The following is a 20,294-nucleotide window of genomic DNA, read 5'->3' as shown; positions in this document are numbered from 1 at the left end:
TCTTCATAAAACACTACCTTCATAGAAAATAATCTGGAAGAAAGGTTGTAGATAGGGAGAATGAGAACATGCTGTAACAGCAGTTCACTTGAAAACAGAGGTAAGAAAGGAGAGTGAAAAAATAACAGGTTGGGAGAGGTTGGTATAATAAATTGAGATTGGTTGGTGCTTCTACTCTTTGAGTAAATTTTTGCTCTCCAGTCCATTACAGGTATACTAGGATCAAAGTAAGTAAATTGGGAAGGCCCTAAAAGTAACTTTGATGCTAGTTATCTCTCACATTAAAAAGAAATGAAGACAGGTTTCATCAAGTATTTTTTGCAGCTGATCTTAGCAGGTTTTTGTTTTAATATCATCATCTGTGTAGACTGACAGGAGTGGAATTGTATCCTCAAAACAAAAGTCATGATAGATGCTCTCTGAGGCACTGTATTGAAATGGATGAGCCAATCAGAAAATACTTCGATAAATGCAGAAAGGGTCAAATGCCTTTGTAAAAAAAATACAGGATTGTGTAGGGCATTAAAAAAAAACAAACAAACCAACACCAAAAAACCCAAACAAACAAAACAACTCAAACTGTTATACTGCAAGACACCCTTTGGACTGGTTATGGAAAAATACTAGAAAAACATATGCCCAGCCTCCTTTTCACTTATAAAGGCTGTCAAATAGAAGAGAGAGAGCAAGAATAAAAGCTTGACATACTACTTCTGTCCAGTTGCCTCATAAAGAAGCTTGATAGATTTTAAGCAAAGATCAGCTGGCTAAGGACTGCATTATATACCGCAAGTGGAGTTCAACTCTTCTTTTTACAGTTTTGGAGACTTCTTCCTTCTGCCTTACTTATTAACTGTGGTATATGGAATTTGGGGGGGGATAGGAGGAGACCTCCATATAGAAGAGAAAAATTTAAGTATGCTATAGGGTACTATAGAGTACATTACAAATGGTGCTAAAGTTGGCATGGAAAAATCTGAACCATCATTACTGGTTTACATTATGTGAATGTGTTGGTCCTAGAATACGCATCCCTGTGTTTTGGTAGTTCAGTCTTCATTTATAGGAAAAAAGGACCTTTCATCTGTGGAACCACTTTGTCATGGTTTAAACCCGGTCAGCAACTAGGCACCACGCAGCTGCTCACTCTCACACACACACACACACCCCCCCTCATTGGGATGGGGGAGAAAATCGGGAAAAGAAGTAAAACTTGTGGGTTCAGATAGTAATGGTTTAATAGAATATAAAAAGAAGACACTAATAATGATGATAACACTAATAAAGTGACAACAGTAATGATAAAAGGATTGGAATATACAAATGATGCACCATGCAATTGCTCACCACCCACCGATTGATGCCCAGTTAATCCCCCAAGCGGCGATCTCCCCACACCCCCCACCCCCCACCCCCCCCCCACCGCCCCAGTTCCTACACTACATGTGACATCCCATGGTATGGAATACCCTGTTGGCCAGTTTGGGTCAGCTGCCCTGGCTGTGTCCTGTGACAACTTCTTGTGCCCCTTCAGCTTTCTCACTGGCTGGGCATGAGCAGCTGAAAAATCCTTGTCTTGAGACTAAACACTACTTAGCAACAACTGAAAACATCAGTGTGTTATCAACATTCTTCTCATACTGAACTCAAAACATAGCACTGTACCAGCTGCTACGAAGACAGTTAGCTCTATCCCAGCTGAAACCAGGACACACTTGCTAATGTTTTTGTTAAGAAATTGGGTATCAGAGACAATATTCCAGGAGCTCCTGACTCTTTCAAGAGTAAAGTCATTGTTCACTGTAACAAAAAGTGGTAAAAAATTCACTGTGATGAGGAAATGCTAAGAGATGCTGGGAAGGCAATTATGAGAGATAAGGCTGTCTGTATTTTTGGGGAGGGAAAAAAAAAAAAGACTCCTCGTCTTACTCTGAGAAGAAGCAGAAGCAACATCTGACAAGGGAACCCCTCCTATACTGGAGTTAAAATAGAAACAATTTCCAGAATGTTTGCTAAGAAAATGTTGGAAGTTAGAGGTAAACTTGGATCTGTTGCAGCTCAATAAGGCAGGATGAACCTAAAGGCACATGACACAGAAATATTTACAGACGGTAGCAGGGCAGATGCGGTCTCAGTCTTTAAAGATTGGATGGAGTAGAGGTTATTTGCATATGAAAAACTAATAATCCCCAAATTTACCTTTTCTTCTTTGATTTTTCTATTGTTCATACTAAGTAAGGGTTTTAAAGTCCTGGAAAGATTTTTATGTGTCATTTCAATAGGCAGAGAATGGTCACATCAGTATAATACAGACCTTATGAGAGCTCTAGTACTCAAAGGTGCTTAGCTGGAAGAAGTTGTCATTTGTTGTGTGGAACCTTGTTCAGCATTTTAAATTAGTTTAAAAGTTCTCTTTATCATTCTTGTCTTTATTTACTGCAGTTTCTTTGTGTTCTGTGCACATTGCTTTATTTTTAATACGATTTAGTTACGGGATCTCTTTTTCAAGTCTTAAGTATACCATAGGCTGGTAGTTAAGATTTAGAGAGAGGTCTGGTTGATGGAATCCTTTTTTAAAATCTCAACTTAGCTGCCAGATATAGATCTCTTAATGACAAAGTTTTTACATCTTTCTGAGACTTCTGACTGGAACACCAACATGATTTTTATCAATTATTTCTTTTTTCAGATTGACGATACTGATGCAATGGAAGACGTACATTCTTTACTGACAGATGTTCCACCACCTTCTGGTACATATTTTTCTAATTTATACTGTAGGCTGCAAAATGACAAAATAGAACTGGTTTTATTTTAAAAAAGTAAAAATTCAAGAGTAACGGTGGAGAGTATTCTTGAAGTGTTTAGCTTCTCAGATACACCTGTGGAAAACAAGTCATTAAACCTTTTACCTTTTATGGGGATTGTTGCTTATTGAAAACTGAAATAAACAAAATATTGTGTGGCATTTTGTAGTTCACTGATTTGTTCTGTTGCTGCACATTTGTTGTTAACTTCATATGGGTGTAAATGTTGGATCTTTTCTACTAGTGTACCAGTTTCTGAAGATTTTTAGACTGAATAGCTAATTTGTAGGTTTGAGGGTCAATGAAATTAGAAATACAGAGAACAGAATGGTCTTTTAAGTTATTTGTAGCCATCTAATATGGCATATTGGTGTTGTATTCCAAGAAGTTATTTAAAGTGAGCAATTTGCCATTCCAGCACTCTTGCTCAACAAGTGCATTTGTATTTTCCTTGCTTTGTGATTGTGCTATACTGTCAATTTAAGTCTCTGTGTTCACTGCATTTGTAGTGCTGTTAAAAAAAGCAAAGTCCAAAATTATTTGGAATTCTGAAATCACCCGCAGCATTTTTATCCAAGTCAGTATTGATCTTTTTCTGTAGAAAGCAGTAAAGTCAAATAATAGAAATTTTAAAATTAGAGTAGTTTCTAATTTCTTCAGTGTTTTTATAGATGTATTTTTAAAAAGTGTTGCAACTCAAGAACATAGAGCTGATTAAAGTGAATAATTTTCAAAATTCAATCATGAGACTTGCAATCAATGTCTTTTTACTTCACAGTAACAAATATGAATGTTGGGCCTGCATTGCTGGCAATAGAACTTTGTGAGGTGTCCATTTAGTTGTCTGGATTTAAAAATTAAGAGCCTAATATAGAGGGAGGTGTACCGAATCACTCAATGTTTGCTAGCTGATAGGGATCATGCAAGAATGTGTATTACATTAATGTAAGAGTGAGGGGGAAAAAAAAAAAATCCCTCAGAATAGCATGCTAACAGTTCATAGTTCAACAGCATCCGGAAAGATGTTTTTGTAAACAGTACCCTTTGACGAACTTTTCTGTGCATTTGGCTCTTTGCATTTTGAACCTGCATGCATCTTCAGTGTTCATAGAATTTTGCATCAGCATCTGTACCCATACAAGAGCTAGTTTCTTATGCTTGGTTTGTATCAGCCACTTTTTCATTTTTCTTATATCAGGAAGAACAGTGAATGATTGCTTTGTATCAGTCGTCTTTATGTTGTTTGTGGTTGTACATCTGTCATATCCTCCTTGGTGGAACTCCTGATCTGGATAAGAGGCTAATGTAGTTGTCTGTTATATGGAAGTTGCTCTGTACGTTTGGTTGTCCTGTCCTCCCTCTCTTGTGAGTTTTCCCATGTTTCTTCTGAGCATGTATCTGTTCCCTTCCTAATAATTGGTATCACTGTTTATTATTTTGAGTAATGGTGAGCTCAGAACTATTCTCGTCATAGTTACCTATTACTACCACCAAACCTTTTATTCCTTATCAATTATCCATTGTTAGGCCCTGCTGCAGTTGATTTCACTACCCTAAAATAAGGCTATCAGCAGTCACCTCATTTTATCCTCTTTTGCAGATAAGTTATGAGTATGTTTGAAGCATACAATTCTGAGTCACAGATGTCTCCACTGTGAAAACTGAGCATTTATTTTGACATTCTCCTTCCAGTTTTATAATAACTGCATTTCTTTCAATGGTACTCTGTTCTTACCTCCAGCATATTTAGTTTCTTAAAGAGTCCTTGGTGAAGGATCTTATCAAATGCTCTTTCATGTCCGAAGTAGACTGTATTAGTCAGATACCTTTTGTCTACATGCTTGTCAACAGCTTGTGAGCTGTGACTGTTACTTAGAAGGTGTCAGTTTCTATGCAGTGTCTTGGTTTTCCATCTCCCCATGAACTTCATTTTCTGGAATAACTTCTACGGGCTGGTAATACAGGTATCTGTATTAGGCAAATTAGTAGGTCCCAGTCACTAAAAGCACCTCACTACCTGAAGATGAAAGAATCTTATCCTCTGGTAGTGGGGTAATTTTAAGTTTTACAGTTCAATGACAATTAGTCACCTATTTAATCTTTTGCCTTTCCTGTTGCTTATATGAATCCTTATTTTTGATTTGCCTGTTTGTTCAGTATGTCCTTTAGACACTTTTGTTTAAGACAGGTTCTCTGATGGAAAATAAACAAGGTACTCGTTTTCCACTTTTATGGAAATCTCCACTAACTTGGTGAACACCGATGTGTGTGGGGGAAATAAAGGCATGTTTTCCACTATCATGTTATCATCTCTGCATATTCTTTCTGTGTCTGTCTTGGCTCTTTAACAGGATTTCTGCTTTTGATGTTCTGAAAGAAAATCTATTAATATTTATACTTTCTGCAAGCTGCTGCACAATTTCTTTTCTATCTTATTTTGTGCATTTACATAGGCCCTAACAGATATTTCTCTTTTGTGCTCATTTAGCGATACCTTTAGATTTTCAACATTGCCTATTTGCTGTGTATAACTTACCCTGTTGTTTAGTCATTATAGTTTTTTTTCTTTTGTTTTGGGTTTTTTTTGGTGTGTTTTCAGGTCTCTGTTAGTAAGTACTACGTATTTGCACTCAGTCTCTAGGTAGTATCTTTAAAGCATCTGTCTGTCAAAGGTTAGCTTTTCAGCTTTTCCTGTCACACCTTTTCAATAAGTTTCCTCGTTTGTACGTAGCTTGTCTATTAGAAACTAGGCAGAGCACTAGTGGATTTTGGGTGTTTGCCCTTTCTACAAGAATGCTTAAGCATATCTTGATGAGAGTTAAAAAACCTCTTTGAACAATTCTCCCTGCTCAGGACCAACTAGTCAGGGTTTTTTTGTTTTGTGGGTTCCGTAAGGAGCAGTTCCGTGAAGCGGTCGGGGAGCTTGCCTCACCAATTAGTCTTAATATCAGATGACATGAGTTACCCAGTCTCTATGGGGAGTAACTGTCACTGTTGCATTTCATGCCTTTGTAGCCTCTCTCAAGTTCCTCAACATAATGACATTTCTGGCCTTGCTTTTTGGGGGTTGAAGAAATACTCAGAATTAAAATTCTGTAGCGAGTTATTGTTTTAGAAGTGGTGAGTTCCATCTTTCCTATCCATTTTTTCACTGCAGTATAAATGACAGAAAGTGTGTGGTTTTGTATGTTATATTGTATTCTTCAGATGCTATGTTTGTTTTTTGAACATTGGTCTTATTTCTGGTATATTATTCCATATTCAAAAACAAATGAGGGAAAATACTTGCAAAACGTCAAGTAAGGTCACATATGTTTCTTTAAACATACATTTATATTACAGTGTGCAGCATAGATTTCCCCCAATTATTTTTTTTTTACAGGTTTTTACAGTTGCAACACAGAAATTATGCCTGGTATAAATAACTGGACACCAGAAATTCAAGTAAGGTCATTCAAAGAAAATTAAAAATTTTCTTCCAAATTGTGTTGAAATATGCTTTAGTAATTTAAATATATATTAGAGACCACTAATTTTGAAAGATTAAGTAAAAGGATGCTGTAAGAAAAATAGGGCATGAGAACCAGTTTCTTTATGGTTTTTCTATGCTATTATGTAATAGAGAACCTGGTACAAAAATACAAAAAAGAGAAAATAGTTACAGTAAATATGAACTTTAAGGGTTTGGGCATTTTTAAGAGCTTGGCTAGATTTTGAAGCCTCTTAAACAAATTGTTGACTGTGTGTCGTGGTTTAACCCCAGCCGGCAACTAAGCACCACGCAGCCGCTCACTCACTCTAATACTGCAGATCACTCACTGAGATACTGCATATGATAACATTAATAGGTTAAGATAAATAAGAATTAGATAAATCCAATCTGGTGAGTAGAGAAAAATTCCATGTATAATTAAGTTTGAACATTTTGGTCATGTTTGTACAACACACCTTAGTCTCATATAGAGAGAGTTAAAACAGATCTAAGTGAACTTTTACGCCTAACTGGCACAATGCAAGACTGGTTTGCAGAGGCACAGCACAAACCTGAAAACAGTATGACTGCACCAGCAGCATGCTCTCAGATAGATGGTATTGCCTGTGTATCTATATATGATATTCCGTTATTGTCTACATTGTTGTACACAATTAACATATTTTAACTGCTGTTGAAAATTATATGTAGCAGGTAGAAGCATGCAAAAGCTTCCTTTATGAAGCATGCAAAAACAACATAGAGTATTTCATATCTTGCTTGATCACTTGTTTCATATATTCGTATACATTAGTTCACAAAAAATTTGCCTTTTGTTTGTAAAATTTCATGAGCAATAAGCACTTTACTTGGCTTACTGTTGCTACATTTTTTTCCTTTTCTCCCTGTCCCTGTTACGCATTATTTGTCGTCTTTATGAATTTGTTTTGGTTTTAATATAACATACAGGCATATATTGGAAAAAAGTGTGTTTTGTTTCTAATTCAGATGTTCACAGCAGTAAGAGTATCCAGATTAAGCAACATTAACCTAACAAATCAAACACTTAATAAGAACTTTAATGATCTCTGTGAGAATCTGTTGAAGGTAAGAATCTTATTTGAAATGTTTTTTGAATTGTTCAAATGGAAGCAAAGTAAAATCAGGCTATACTGAAAATAGCATTTTCTTCATAATTACTTTTCAGCATTAGGCTACAAAGTGTCTGTAATTAGTTTGTAAGCTGCTCTAAAGATAGATTCAGCTGCCTTAGTGTATTAAGAATTTCCAAAGCTTTTTGAATCTGAAGGAGTCCTTTGACTGCTAGTGTACTCTAGAAACAAAAAATAAAAAACTGCATTCTATCCTGACTTTTCACACCTGTAGTTAGTCTTCAAGAAAAAATTACTATGTTTAGATGTTTTCTACTATGAAAAGAGTTTTGATCTCTAATTTCTCTGAAGTAGACCTTACACTTTTTTAGACTAACACAAATAATGTTTTGTCTTCCACAGAGCTTGTATTTTAAACTACGATCTATGGTTCCTTGCTGCCTTTGTCATGTAAATTTTACAGTTGCTCTACCAGAGGATGAATTAGTTCAGGTAAGTAGACTGCCGCTTCTGACTTTTCAGCATGTAGGCATGCCAATTTTGGCCTTTAATTAACATTTGCTGCTCAGAGTACACTAGGCTAGGATTTGATTTACTAGTATGTCTGGTGAATTCTGAAGTAAAACTTAAGGCCATAATGTTTGGTGAAGAAAAAGGATGACCTACTGAGGTCACAGTTTCGAGAATCATGGGACTACGTGGCATTTCGTGAGCACAGTGCCTCTTAATAGCGTGTATCTTTTTAGTTAGGTAGGAAACGAAAAGCCTTGACTAGTTATCCATTAAAAGGTGTTACCACATACACTACAGGAATATGGCACACTAGTTTTCTAAGCATGCTGTCGTTATAATTGTCTAATTTTTTTCTTGCTCTTTCAAGATGATGCGTAGACATCATTATTTTTAAAGAAAATGTTTTCTTTAGAAGTATAGCAGCATTCTTGTGTTCAATTAAAAATATCTTTCTCTCCCTTATAAATATATGAGTTTTTATGATTCTTTTTTATAACACTTCACAAAGAAAGAAGGAAAGAACTGATGAACAAAATCATAAATGTGGAACAAACACTGTCAGGTGTATGTTCTAATAATGGACCTTAGTATTACCTTTTATGCTCTTCTGTGAAGGGTTTTTAATATGTCTACTTAGATGATCCCTCCCCCCCCCCCCCCCCCCCCTTTTTTTTTTTTTCTATGGAAAAAGTGGTCTTGTTTGCAAAATTATTTTTGCAGATTGCATGAGAGATTAAGTTACCTAATATGCCATATATTTCTGATTTGTAGATCGCAGTCACAGCCGTTGCAATTACATTTGACAAAAACCAAGCATTACAAGCTAACAAAGCCCCTACAGAAAAATCACAGCAAAGAGGTAAGTGTTGTGAGGCATGTAAAGATAAGAGATATTTTTCTTTCCTTTTTCTTCCCAAATACCTAATGAGTCTATGTTTTAATTTCAGTTACACATACACATTTTTACAGGGCGGTTCTATAAAATTGTAAAGTCATAACATAGAGTGTTTTAAAGGTCATATATGTGACCTCCAGCAGGATGACTTACTTATCAAGTAGTAGGTATATGCTTTATGTAATAAACAAACTTACAGTAACATGAAAAAATGTTTGGTATTTCCTTATTTCATGTACCATCTTTCTTTGAATATTTTTCTCTAAAGAATTAGTGTAACAGATGATGACATTTCCATTGTATTTGGAAACATGTTGTGCGTTATTAGAGGATACTTGTTCTTATAAGTAGCAAATTTTGTCCTTACTTGAAGAAGGCAGAAAATAAATTATTCATAATACTTCAAAAAACCTCCCCAAAACACTTAAGTAGGTCAGTAATATTTATGGAGATCAGTGAAGCATATAGTGTTATGGAGGGAATAGAAGAGACTACTGCAGTCTACGTACGTCATCTTGCTAATGAAGCACCATCTTATGCTAGAAAAGTATGTATGCAATCTGGGTGTGGGAATTTAGACAGAACTTTGAAGATACTCCATTCTGAAGAATGGAATTAGGTAGTAGAATAGAGCCATATGTTTCTAAAACATTAGTTATACCTTACTTCTTCAATTTGAACAGTAAATTGTTTGTTTTCTTTTACGTGAAATAAATAAAATGTTACTTTTTACTGTAGTGTATAGCTAACTCAGATCCAACTGCAGAATCAAATCTAAAATGCACGAATTGACTTAATATTTTTTTCCTGAAAATACTAAATCAAATCCTGTTCAATGGAACACAGATTCTGTTCAATTTTGCAGCTGCATTTATTGTCAGACACCTAACTGTTTATACAGAACTGCATCAACCATATGTGTATGCTGAAAAGATCTATTCCAGTCAGACCTGACTAAATTGAATTCGTAGTGCTTATTATTACTGGCAGATCTTATTTTGGGGGTTAATTATCAACTGGGTATGTTCTTTTTTGTTGAAGCATCTACAGACAATGAAGACCAGCTACAATTTCCATTGGAACTTTGCTCTGATCCCCTTGCTTCTCAACCATTCCCACCAGCTAAAGGTCAGTTAAATGGAAGAATGCTGAACTATTGTTTTTTACTGATTTTGAGTTCTGTCTTTCATTGTTGCAGTAGCTTTAAAATATCTGTACTTTCACATGCTTAAATATTCTTTGCTACCTAATCATAATGGATATGTTCACTCCTAAAGTAAAATTTTTTGAGAGTCACAGAAAATGGTTTGGCTAATTGTTCTGTATATATTGTTTTGTAGATTTCCCGTAGTTCTTCTATCTTTGCATTTAGAGTATTGAAAATGCTGCAAACCACTGGGTGTTGGGTGTCATTTGACTTAAAGAAGTATAAATTACTTAATAATTAGGCTTGCTTCACACTGCTTTGCTTCTGTAAATGGCCTATATAAAATAACTCCATGTATTGTCAGCCTCAAATAATTAATCTCATAGTTTTAATGGTGGGAAATACTTCAGCAAATACTGGTTGCTGAGCTGAGCAAAATTGCATGCAATTTTTTTTTTAAGTGAAAGGAGCCTAAACTTGCATAGTAAACAATTTGTACAGTGCAGCACACTTTAGCTGTTAAACAGCTGCTTTATTTTACCTGAGGTAGAGCTGCATTTTAAGAATGATTGTCACAATTCTTCTATGACTGTATTAAAAATCCGGTAGTCATTCATTGAAATCAGCTATCTTTATTCTCCATTGTTGGATTACCTACCCACCAAAATGGCTAGTGATAGGAACTTTAGTGTCTGTGAATTACTGTAAATGTTCTTTTTAGTAAAATGTTAGAGCTCCCTTTTTTGCCCATTACATAAATTGTATAAAGGAAGGTGCCTACCACATTTACTTGTATTTTCAGAGGTCAGTTTTAATTTCAGCAATAATATTCTTATTGCTTTGTATTTTTTTTCCTAATTTTTTTGCATTTTTGTGTGCTTAATTTTTAATTGATCATATTATGATACTACTAACCTTTGATTTTCAAAAAGAGGAGCTATCCAGAAATTTCTGATTGGTGTCTTTTTCACAGTTACTTGACTGTGCTACCTGTATAATAAGCACTGACCAGTAGAGGGTAGCCTGTTCACATATATAACTTTTCCTGATGTTCTTCACAGTCTCTATTGTACTGTACATCACTTCAGAGGCTTTCAACTAGATAATTACTTAATCTGTCATTTCTTCACAAGTAGTCTTGAGGTTTCATTGTAGTTATGTTTACTTAGCAGCTTATTTAATATATCGATACCTTTTTTTACATACTTTTCTGTAAGATTGTTATTTTAAAAATACTTGTGTACAACCTTACACAGTAATGACCTTTAATAAATTATCATATAATTTGCAAGACAGATTTAGTAAAGTTAATTATTTATACCAATTTATTATGTGCTATCAAACTATGTAGTTTACTATATATAGCAGATTTTTTTTTCCTCATTGTTGTGGTTTAACCTCAGCCAGTAGCTAAGCACCACGCAGCCACTCGCTCACTCATTCCCCCCACCACCAGTGGGACGGAGGAGAGAATCAGGGAAAAAAGAAGTAAAACTCATGGGTTGAGATAAGAACAGTTTAATAGAACAAAAAGGAAGAAAATAATAATAATGATGATGATAATAACAATAATAAAATTACAATAATAATAGGATTGGAATATACAAAGCAGGTGATGCACAATGCAATTGCTCACCACTCGCTGACCGATGCGCAGTTAGTTCCTGAGTGGCGATCCCTCCGGGCCAACTTCCCCCAGATTATATACTGGGCATGGCATCATATGGTACGGAATACCCCTTTGGCCAGTTTGGATCAGCTGCCCTGGCTGTGTCCCCTCCCAACTTCTTGTGCCCCACCAGCCTTCTTGCTGGCTGGGCATGAGAAGCTGAAAAAATCCTTGACTTAGACTAAACACTACTTAGCAACAACTGAAAACATCAGTGTGTTATCAACATTCTTCTCATGCTGAACCCAAAACATAGCACCATACCAGCTACTAGAAAGAAAATTAACTCTATCCCAGCTGAAACCAGGAGACTCATATTTTACTCTAAAAACTTTTTGTTGTAAGAAGAAAGCTGTTGTCCTCTACTACATGACTCTGCTCATACGTTATCTGAACGGAATTCATTTTGTCTTGTTAGAAGTCCTGGAGGGTGCAAGTTCCCACACAGGTATTCCTGCTGCTCAGAGAGGTGAGTTTACTTAGTTTAGCCATACGCCAGAACAGAATGAGCATTCTTGGGATATTGGTATACTCTTTTTGGATGTGTCTTAATCCAGGAAGTGTTTACTAGTTAACTGAGAATGCATGCTCTGGTGTGGCTTAATGATATCATAATATTTTGATGTGTTGTATAATTACAAAAGTCAGATTTGTTAATAATAACAACAGTGTCTGTCAGATATACTGATATCACTTTATCTGACAGAAAATTAGTTCCCTGAGAGAGAGCTTTTTTGCTTGTCTTAATTTGAAGTTAGCATGTGGTCCTTCCGTTTCTTCAGAAAAACGAAGAAACGGTGTTTGCAAAACATTTTTTTTTTTTTAAGATATGCAAACACTTTTGCAACTAATACCAAAAGTCATAGCAGAAACAACTCTACTTCTTATTGTAATAATAAGGGGGGGGGGGGCGGGGGGTGACTGTTGGAGGGGGGGGTATTGGGGGAAAGAGGACAGCATTTTGTAAGGAAAATTCATTTGTGTTTAAAACTGAGGTGTTGTTTCAGCTTGTGACTCTTATCCTCATCACCAAAGCTTTTTTTCAGTCTGTAGGTTAGCTATTGATAAAGATAGTTAGGAAGTTTAAATCCTGATCAGCAGCTCTTAGTGAGGAAAAGAGTAGCAATGAAAATTAAAATTAAAAAAGGCTTAAATAAAATTAAAGAAGCCAGAACTTAATACCTAAAATGAGATTAAAAAAAAAATAATCTAGCATAAGTCATTAATGACTGTATTTGCATGTTTTTTCAGTGATGAAGTCCCAGTCAGGCAGTTGGTTCACAGCTGGGACATCACCAGAAATCGGTACACTGGTTTGGACAAGTCCAAACCTATACTGTAACTTTTCCTTTAAACAGACCTGGAAAGGGATGTTTGTTCTCTCTCAGACACAGATAATTGCTTCCTCAAAAGGAGCATTGAGATGAGCAAGAGACATCATCCATATTTTTTTCTTTGTTTTTTCTTTTGTTTTTCTGTCTGTGTTTTCAGCAACGTCAATTGATTACAGTTCCTTTGCAGACAGATGCAACAGCTGGATAGAGCTCATTAAACTGAAAGCTCAGACCATAAGGCGCGGATCAATTAAGACAAGTAGGCGGCTGTTTCTACCACGTTATGATAATCTGAGACATATCTCTGATTTCCCAGTGGTGAATAGTGGAGTTTCCTGCCCAGCAATAGTATTACAGATCACGTGTAGAATGAATACCTGAGTGTGAAAACTGCCGACATTGTTACTGTCTTTGTAAGCTAATATAGGGTTTATGAACCAATATCATAAAAAGCAAAGTACAGTATTTCTGTTCACTTAGTAAAAATTAGTTATCAATAAATGTGTACGCCTACTAATTATATAACATACACTGCATGGATGTAGGTGTATGTATGATCTTGGAAAATTTTTGGTGAGAAACAGGAAGCAATCACCAAGGTGACAGTCAAGGCAATGGTCACTAAATTAGCAAGTGGTGAGTTATTTTTCAGTAGTTCTTTGGCCACAGGTCTGACTATCTTGCTTAAATTAGCAGAGATTAATATCTGTTTTAATGGAAAATGCTGCACTGGGGAAACACAACAACTTTCACACTTCCTGTAATTTGTTCCTCCAGCAGAATACGTATTTCAAAATGTTGGCACTTTTTCTTTACCTTCACTTTATAACTGATTGTTGTATGTGCAGCTACTTGCCTCGATGTTTTCCTTTGCAGGAATGCCACTCTTCCAAATAAATTCCATTTCAGCTTTTTGTCTCCTTTTGCATGCATTGCATGATAATTTCCTTTCTCACATGATATGGCTGAGCATCACAGGCAGCTGAATGTTGTCACCAAGCTATTTGGAAACCATAAAGAAGAGTTTTTGTGTTTTGAGAAACAGTAATCGATCTTACTTGATAGTTACTTTCTCTTCTTTTTCCCCATCTTTTTAGCTGCCTCACTTGATAAAGCAAGTCCATTGGCTGAGGGATATTTACGGCACCGTTCTGTTCCGTCATGCACCAATTCTACCGTCTCAGTTGTTAAGATGACACCTCTTTCTTTTCTACCTGGGGCAAAAATAACCAAGTATCTTGGGATAATCAACATGTTTTTTATAAGAGAAACCACTTCTTTGCGTGAGGTGAGCTGTATATCAGGGATTAGCACTTTTTGTTAATTATAATAATCAAATAATGATATCTGAAGAGGTTTGAGTTGAGGTATGGCACAGCAAGGGAATAAGAGTTTTTGTCACTTGAGGGTAGGTGCTGAATTGAGGAGTAAGTCACATTGCACCGTTCTTGTCATAGAGCATATAGAGTTACTTTGTGTTTGGCAATGTTAGGAAGGGGTTACTTAACTGTTGCCATTGCTGTTGAATTTGGATGTAATACTAAACCAATGAGTTCTAAAACAGAACTATATGGAAAAAATGGGTCTTTGACCAAGAGTGGTAGCTGAGATCATTTGAACCCAAAACTGAGATTAGTTTAAATGCTAAAAAAAAAATAATAAATCCATTCTTCTCTCATTTAGCAAACTCAATGATGAACTTTCACAATCTATTTGTATTTTGGAATTCTTTGGTTAATACAAGGTTTCCTGTATCATATATAACTATATTATGCTGAGCGTTCTCAGTAACATAGCTCTGTGTGATGAATGTCTAAAAAGCATGCCACAGAGTATATAACAACACAACCAGCTTAGAGGGTGTAGCTAGTGATACTCAAACACTGATCTCCAGTCTGGATCTAGATAACAGATAGTCCTCTGAGAATGCCAAAATGCAAGACATGTTCCTTATCATTTTCCTGTCCTTTTGGGAAGTAGCTGCATCCTTCTGCTACAATTTCTGGCCACAGAAATAGAATGTACCTCTTGGTGGTTTGTTAATTCTAAAGAGTATGCCATTTATTGGTAATTGCACATTGATAAAATTACAGAGTAGATGTTAATAAAAATGATCAGCTTTCATAAAAATGCGTTGTGAGCTCTCTAGAGAAACTTTGATCAGAAAAACATTTTGTTTGGATCTTGCAAGATACAGCCCCTTTTAACTTCAGAAATCGATGTGGAAAGGACAGCATTTTCAAAAGGATGTGTATGGTATGACCAGGGAAATGGTTACATGACGTTTCTGTACTAACTGCAGCTTCTGTAGATACAAATTAAATAGCTGATAATCTTTGGTATCTATGATAGCAGATCCCAGCAGAGGTAGGTTGCTCAAGTATTTGATTCAACTCCTCCATGAAGTTGGGACAGTTGTACAGTTTCTGTGATACTGTCAGTGTGCTATTTCCAGCACCCAGGGCAGCTAATTTAAATTCATTTCAGCTGCATAGTCTGAGTCACAAACCAGTTTTAATACTAATTGCACAGTAGTATTGCCCTGAGGCTGTAATGGAGTCAAACCAGAGTGGTCATTATATCAGACTCAAGCAATGTGTTTCAGGTTCTACAGGGAAACAGTTAGCGGCATTTGTGTTTGTATTGCTTTGTATTTTGCTTATGGTGGTTTACAGCATATTGAGGCCCTATGAATGCTTTCATAAGCTAAAATACACACCAGTCATTGTGCTTCAAAAGTTAATGATGATTTTTAAGTCCAATTTATGCATTGCTCTTAGGTTTTGCCATTTACAGGTGGATATTTATAATCTTTTGTTACCTGTTGTCATCAAATCTTATCTTTGGTTTATAATATTACAGAATCCATTCCACCTCACCGCCTCCCACCCTGGTCAGTTGCTGTAACTGTTAAAACACTTGGACAAAATCCAAATTTCATGAGGAATTACAAACTTGTGTTGAAATTTTGATGTCTGGCTGCATTTGACTTCATTCATGCTTTATGCTTGGATTGGTGAAATTATACTTGCCCTTTTGTTTGTTAATTTTCATCCAAGATATGTTTTCTTATGTCTTTACGAGTCTGTTTGGGGTAGATTATAGTACCCAGTAGATATGAGGGCAGCCTGTATTTGTTGAAGTTCAGCTTAGCTAGCCTCTTCTTCTACCTGCCTCTTTTATCTTCTCCGGTGGCACACACGCACATTGGAAGTCTAGTGGTCTTGCCTTTCACTTTAATTTTGAAATTTTACAGGTATTTTGAACCAAGAGTGAGCTCTGTTTCATCAGTTTCTTTCCTCATTTTTTTTTCTGTGGATTTTTTTTTTGGTTGGTTGCCTGGTTTTTGTGGTGGGTTTTTCCCCACAATGTGGTTGCTCACATTCTTTCATAAGGATTATTTAGGAAAAAACCCATACTTCACTGTTTTCCTTCTCCTCCTTTCACAGCAATTTAAATTATTCAGCTTGGCACCAAAGAAGTAAAAATCCCCCCCAAGCGCCATCAAGTCAAAAAAACTTAATGAAAAGGGATGGCTAGAAGTTCTTTTAGGTTTGGAGGGGAAGGAGGGGGAAGCTTGAATAGCTTGCTTGTCAAGTCTCTGCTCTGTCCCTTGCTTACTTGTATTTTGAGGGATCATTTCTCTAGTGAATGTTGAGAAATAACGACAGTGATTAGCATACATTAAGTTGCAGCAACCAAAGGTGGTGGCCACTCCTTACCAGTAATTTCCAAGAAGTCTAAATCTCTTTTAATTGTCAATAGAAATTATTCTTTATCTGCTTCCCAGTTATCAAAAAAAATGGGCAGTATCCTTCCTGATGAAAGAAAAAAAGTCATTATTCAACTGTCATTGGAATATTAAATGTTCCTGCAGAGGTGTAGGAATATCTGAAAAGTGTCTGTAATATACTGACTGCAGAGAATACTAGTGACAAATGAATAAGCTACTTATGATTCTTTTCCTCAAACAGTAAGTTCCATTGGTCTGATTTTTTAACTGTGACCCATTAAACAGTGCATGGCTTTTAAGTTCTGTACAACATACCATTTAGGATTCACTGAAATATTCAGCTGATAAAAATGTACAAAAAGTTTTTAGCATCTTGTAGCTATACATAACATAAAATGTAATTTTTGTTTTGTTTTGTTTTCCCAAATTTTAGGAGGGTGGTGTCAGTGGTTTTCTCCACGCGTTTATTGCTGAAGTGTTTGCAATGGTGAGAGCTCATGTTGCAGCTTTAGGGGGGAATGCAGTTGTCTCATACATAATGAAGCAGTGTGTCTTTATGGAGAATCCAAACAAAAATCAGGTAAATTTTGATATGAAATAACAGTGCTATTGTGATTAGTATGACACAAATACACATTTTATATATTTAAAAAACAGCAACCCTGTAGAGCCATGTCTGCATAACACTTCTGGATCTCTCATCGTCATGTTTGTTTAAAGAAGCCAAGAGCATTCTTGGACACCTGAGTTAACACAAAATTACAAATATGCTTCATAAATACCCAAATGGGTAAAAATACTAAGTGTACTAGAATGAAGTAAATTGCAGGAAACAGTTGAACAGTAGTGCTGAACTTACTTACCTTTTATGATGATGTGGTGTTAGGATTTTTATCCTAAATCCACATGAAAATACCTGGAGTTGCTGATATAAAATGCTCTATTTTGGACATAAAGGGACAAAACTTTATTAGTAAAGATGACAACAGAATATGGTTCTTTTGGTACACAAAATATGCTCAAAACAATAGTGAAAGCAAGTACAGCTACCCAGATATTTCATTTGCGGTGGTCTTATGAGAATCTGTCTATATGTTTGATAGCACACAAGTGAGTGGATATAAAAGAAAATATGGCATAGATTGCCTCACTAATAAATTCGAATAATTAGTGCGTTTCCTGATCTCTGTCAATTTTCTTATTATCTGTGTAGTTATATCTTGCTGATATAAGTAAACATAAAATATGTTACTATTTAATGTTTGGTAACTGTGTATTGTTGTTGGTTTTTTGGGTTTTTTTTCAGGCTCAGTGTTTAATAAATGTCAGTGGTGATGCAGTCATCTTTGTACGTGAATCTGAGTTAGAAATGTTACCGGTACAACCTTCTATGGTTGTTTCTCAACCGACAAGTTCTGGAGGAGATGTCACAACATGAAGACAGAAAAAGTGAGATAGTCTCTGCCAAATATAAAGATTATTTGAAACGTGGCAATGTTTAGGTTTGCATCTTCAAAATCAGTATCTCCCTGTAACATTAATAGCCAAAATCCAAGACAATCACTATACTTTGTCCTTAACTTTATGCAATAGTCAGGGCAGCATATTGGCAGGTATGCGCTGATTCTTTTGTTATTATTACAGGCCCCTGTGAAACCTAGACAGTAAGTGAAGCACTGATAGGAGAGTATGGATTAAAGTAGTAGGCATCACATGGAACTATGAAAGGAAACAAATTCTGCTACATTTTTTCAGCTGTTCAACAGGACCATGATCAATTGTAATTCAGAACCATTTCTGAGTTTGCATATTGTATTAGCTGATTCTCAGTTTAAAAAATAAAAGAGGGGTCGGGGTGGGTGGGAGATAACTGAGAAGCCTGTATTAGCAACCTTTGCCGAAGGAGCAAGAGATTTGTCGTGTGTAAGCTAAGAAAATGTGGGCTGAAGTCTCAATTTACCTTAGATCTTAGAGTGTGAAGAGGAAGAAGCAGCACCAAAAAGTCACAGTTTGAGTTTCTGCACACTGAATTTCTGAACTGCCGATCTATTTTTTTTTTTTTTTTTTTTAAAATTACTACTATGCAGCATATGTTTTGGGTAGGTGTTGGGGGGGGAGGGGTTGTTGTTTTTAAAAAGGTGCCAGACCATGATGCTGTGTTCCTAATCATCCCTATGGTAAAAAAAAAAAAAGTACAAAAAGTTGCAAAGTGTGTTTGGTGCTATTATAAGATGTTTGCTTCGATATTGACAAAATGGATCCTTTTTTTATATAAGATTCCATGAAAGAATTGTCCTGAGGCTCATTTTCTTCAGGCATGATCTCCTGCAAGGATTACATAAACAGTCCTCCAGAAGTCAGCTATACCAGCGGTATACTCCAGCCTCCCTTCATTTAACAAGTTGGAAATGCCTGGCTAACTGGAGACTGATGTACGTTTGTGATGCTAATTTCTGCAAGTTGGTTTTGTTTGTCTTGTTTTGTGTTGTTGGGTTTTTTTTTTCCCCCCAGTGCAGTAGCTGGGAATTAGGGTACTGCAAAGAAAGGAAATTTGTCATTTCCAGTAAATGTCATAAAGGCGGTGATATTCTAATGTAAAAAATGCAAAGTTTGATTTCAAGATGCATTCTTATTTAATTCTGACAATACCATATGTGGAACTTGAACAAACATGTAAACTTGAATGTAAATATTCTGCTTAGTGTTGAAATTAAGCAATGGCATGATTATTTGTTAAAACTAATTATTTCATTGTAAATGAGCATGAAAATCATTCTTGCACAATAAATTTCTTTATAAAATTTACTGCGTTTTTGTATGTGTAATAGTTAAATGTGTATGGTGGATACATATTAAAGATGTCCCACCCCCATTCTCCTCAGAGGAATATTTTTTGTATAGAATGTTACAACCTGATTATTTAAAATTTGGAGAGTTAATTATCTTTAAATATAAAGTGTTTGAATTAGGTGCTTACCAGAACACTTTACTCATACAGTTGTCTTCCTGAATTCTGTAGCTGTTGCAACCAAAGCTGCCATAAATTAAGTCGCCTGTAAATAGTTGCAGCTCTCTTGATTATTTTGCAAGGCAAATCTTGTTCCCTTTGAAGCTGATGGCAGAATATTAATAACTTCAGAAGGTCTTGGATGTGCCACAAGAAATTGTTTTCAGTGTATATTCAGCATGGGAATACTCTCTGAAATACAACATTAAAGCAGCTGTTCATGATTTTGTTTGTTTTGTTTGTTTTGGCGGGTTTTTTGGTAGCTTCTATGGAAGTATTAATGCCATCTTTTAATTTCTAGCTGTTTAAAAGGTCACAATTTCTTCTAGTGTGTTTCATTAGACATAGAGGAGGAGCTTTCTCATATGGAAATTTTAATTCTTCTCTAATTACTATTCCAGAAGTGACAAACATGTTTTTTAACTGTTACTAATTGGGATTTAGCTTTTCTTAATTGGTCCAGCTGAATAAATGTAACCTGTAGAAAGTTGTACACTTAAACTGCTTTGATTGTTATTTTATTCTTTCCAGTGTAAAAAAAGGGGGATGCGTGTGCAAATCCATTGTCATTTGGTCCATTAGACCTCATACAGTTCTCGGAGGCA

At 35.8% G+C, this 20,294-nt stretch overlaps 1 protein-coding gene across 13 annotated transcripts in view; it reads left to right on the top strand.

Moving 5' to 3' along the window:
* C2CD5 (C2 calcium dependent domain containing 5) overlaps nucleotides 1-19,941 on the top strand; it is a 70,938-nt gene extending 50,997 nt beyond the window's left edge. For 6 of the 13 annotated variants that reach the window (XM_049822405.1, XM_049822408.1, XM_049822411.1 and 3 more), the window contains 12 exons: nucleotides 2,690-2,753; nucleotides 6,190-6,251; nucleotides 7,288-7,386; nucleotides 7,794-7,883; nucleotides 8,676-8,763; nucleotides 9,841-9,927; nucleotides 12,034-12,084; nucleotides 12,867-12,920; nucleotides 13,107-13,208; nucleotides 14,047-14,237; nucleotides 17,116-17,262; nucleotides 17,989-18,883. In XM_049822405.1, coding sequence (XP_049678362.1) covers nucleotides 2,690-2,753; nucleotides 6,190-6,251; nucleotides 7,288-7,386; nucleotides 7,794-7,883; nucleotides 8,676-8,763; nucleotides 9,841-9,927; nucleotides 12,034-12,084; nucleotides 12,867-12,920; nucleotides 13,107-13,208; nucleotides 14,047-14,237; nucleotides 17,116-17,262; nucleotides 17,989-18,120 — 1,167 coding nt within the window. In that variant the 3' untranslated portion in view covers nucleotides 18,121-18,883. Of the gene's footprint in view, nucleotides 1-2,689; nucleotides 2,754-6,189; nucleotides 6,252-7,287; nucleotides 7,387-7,793; nucleotides 7,884-8,675; nucleotides 8,764-9,840; nucleotides 9,928-12,033; nucleotides 12,085-12,866; nucleotides 12,921-13,106; nucleotides 13,209-14,046; nucleotides 14,238-17,115; nucleotides 17,263-17,988; nucleotides 18,884-18,958 lie in introns of those variants that run through there. The other 7 variants (XM_049822407.1, XM_049822406.1, XM_049822414.1 and 4 more) reach the window with 3 other exon arrangements.
* Nucleotides 19,942-20,294: the final 353 nt, after the last annotated feature.

Source organism: Accipiter gentilis, chromosome 18 (assembly GCF_929443795.1).
Source record: "Accipiter gentilis chromosome 18, bAccGen1.1, whole genome shotgun sequence".
Lineage (NCBI taxonomy): Eukaryota > Metazoa > Chordata > Aves > Accipitriformes > Accipitridae > Astur > Astur gentilis.
Note: the sequence above shows the minus strand (reverse complement) of the source record. Positions and strands in the feature narration are given on the sequence as shown.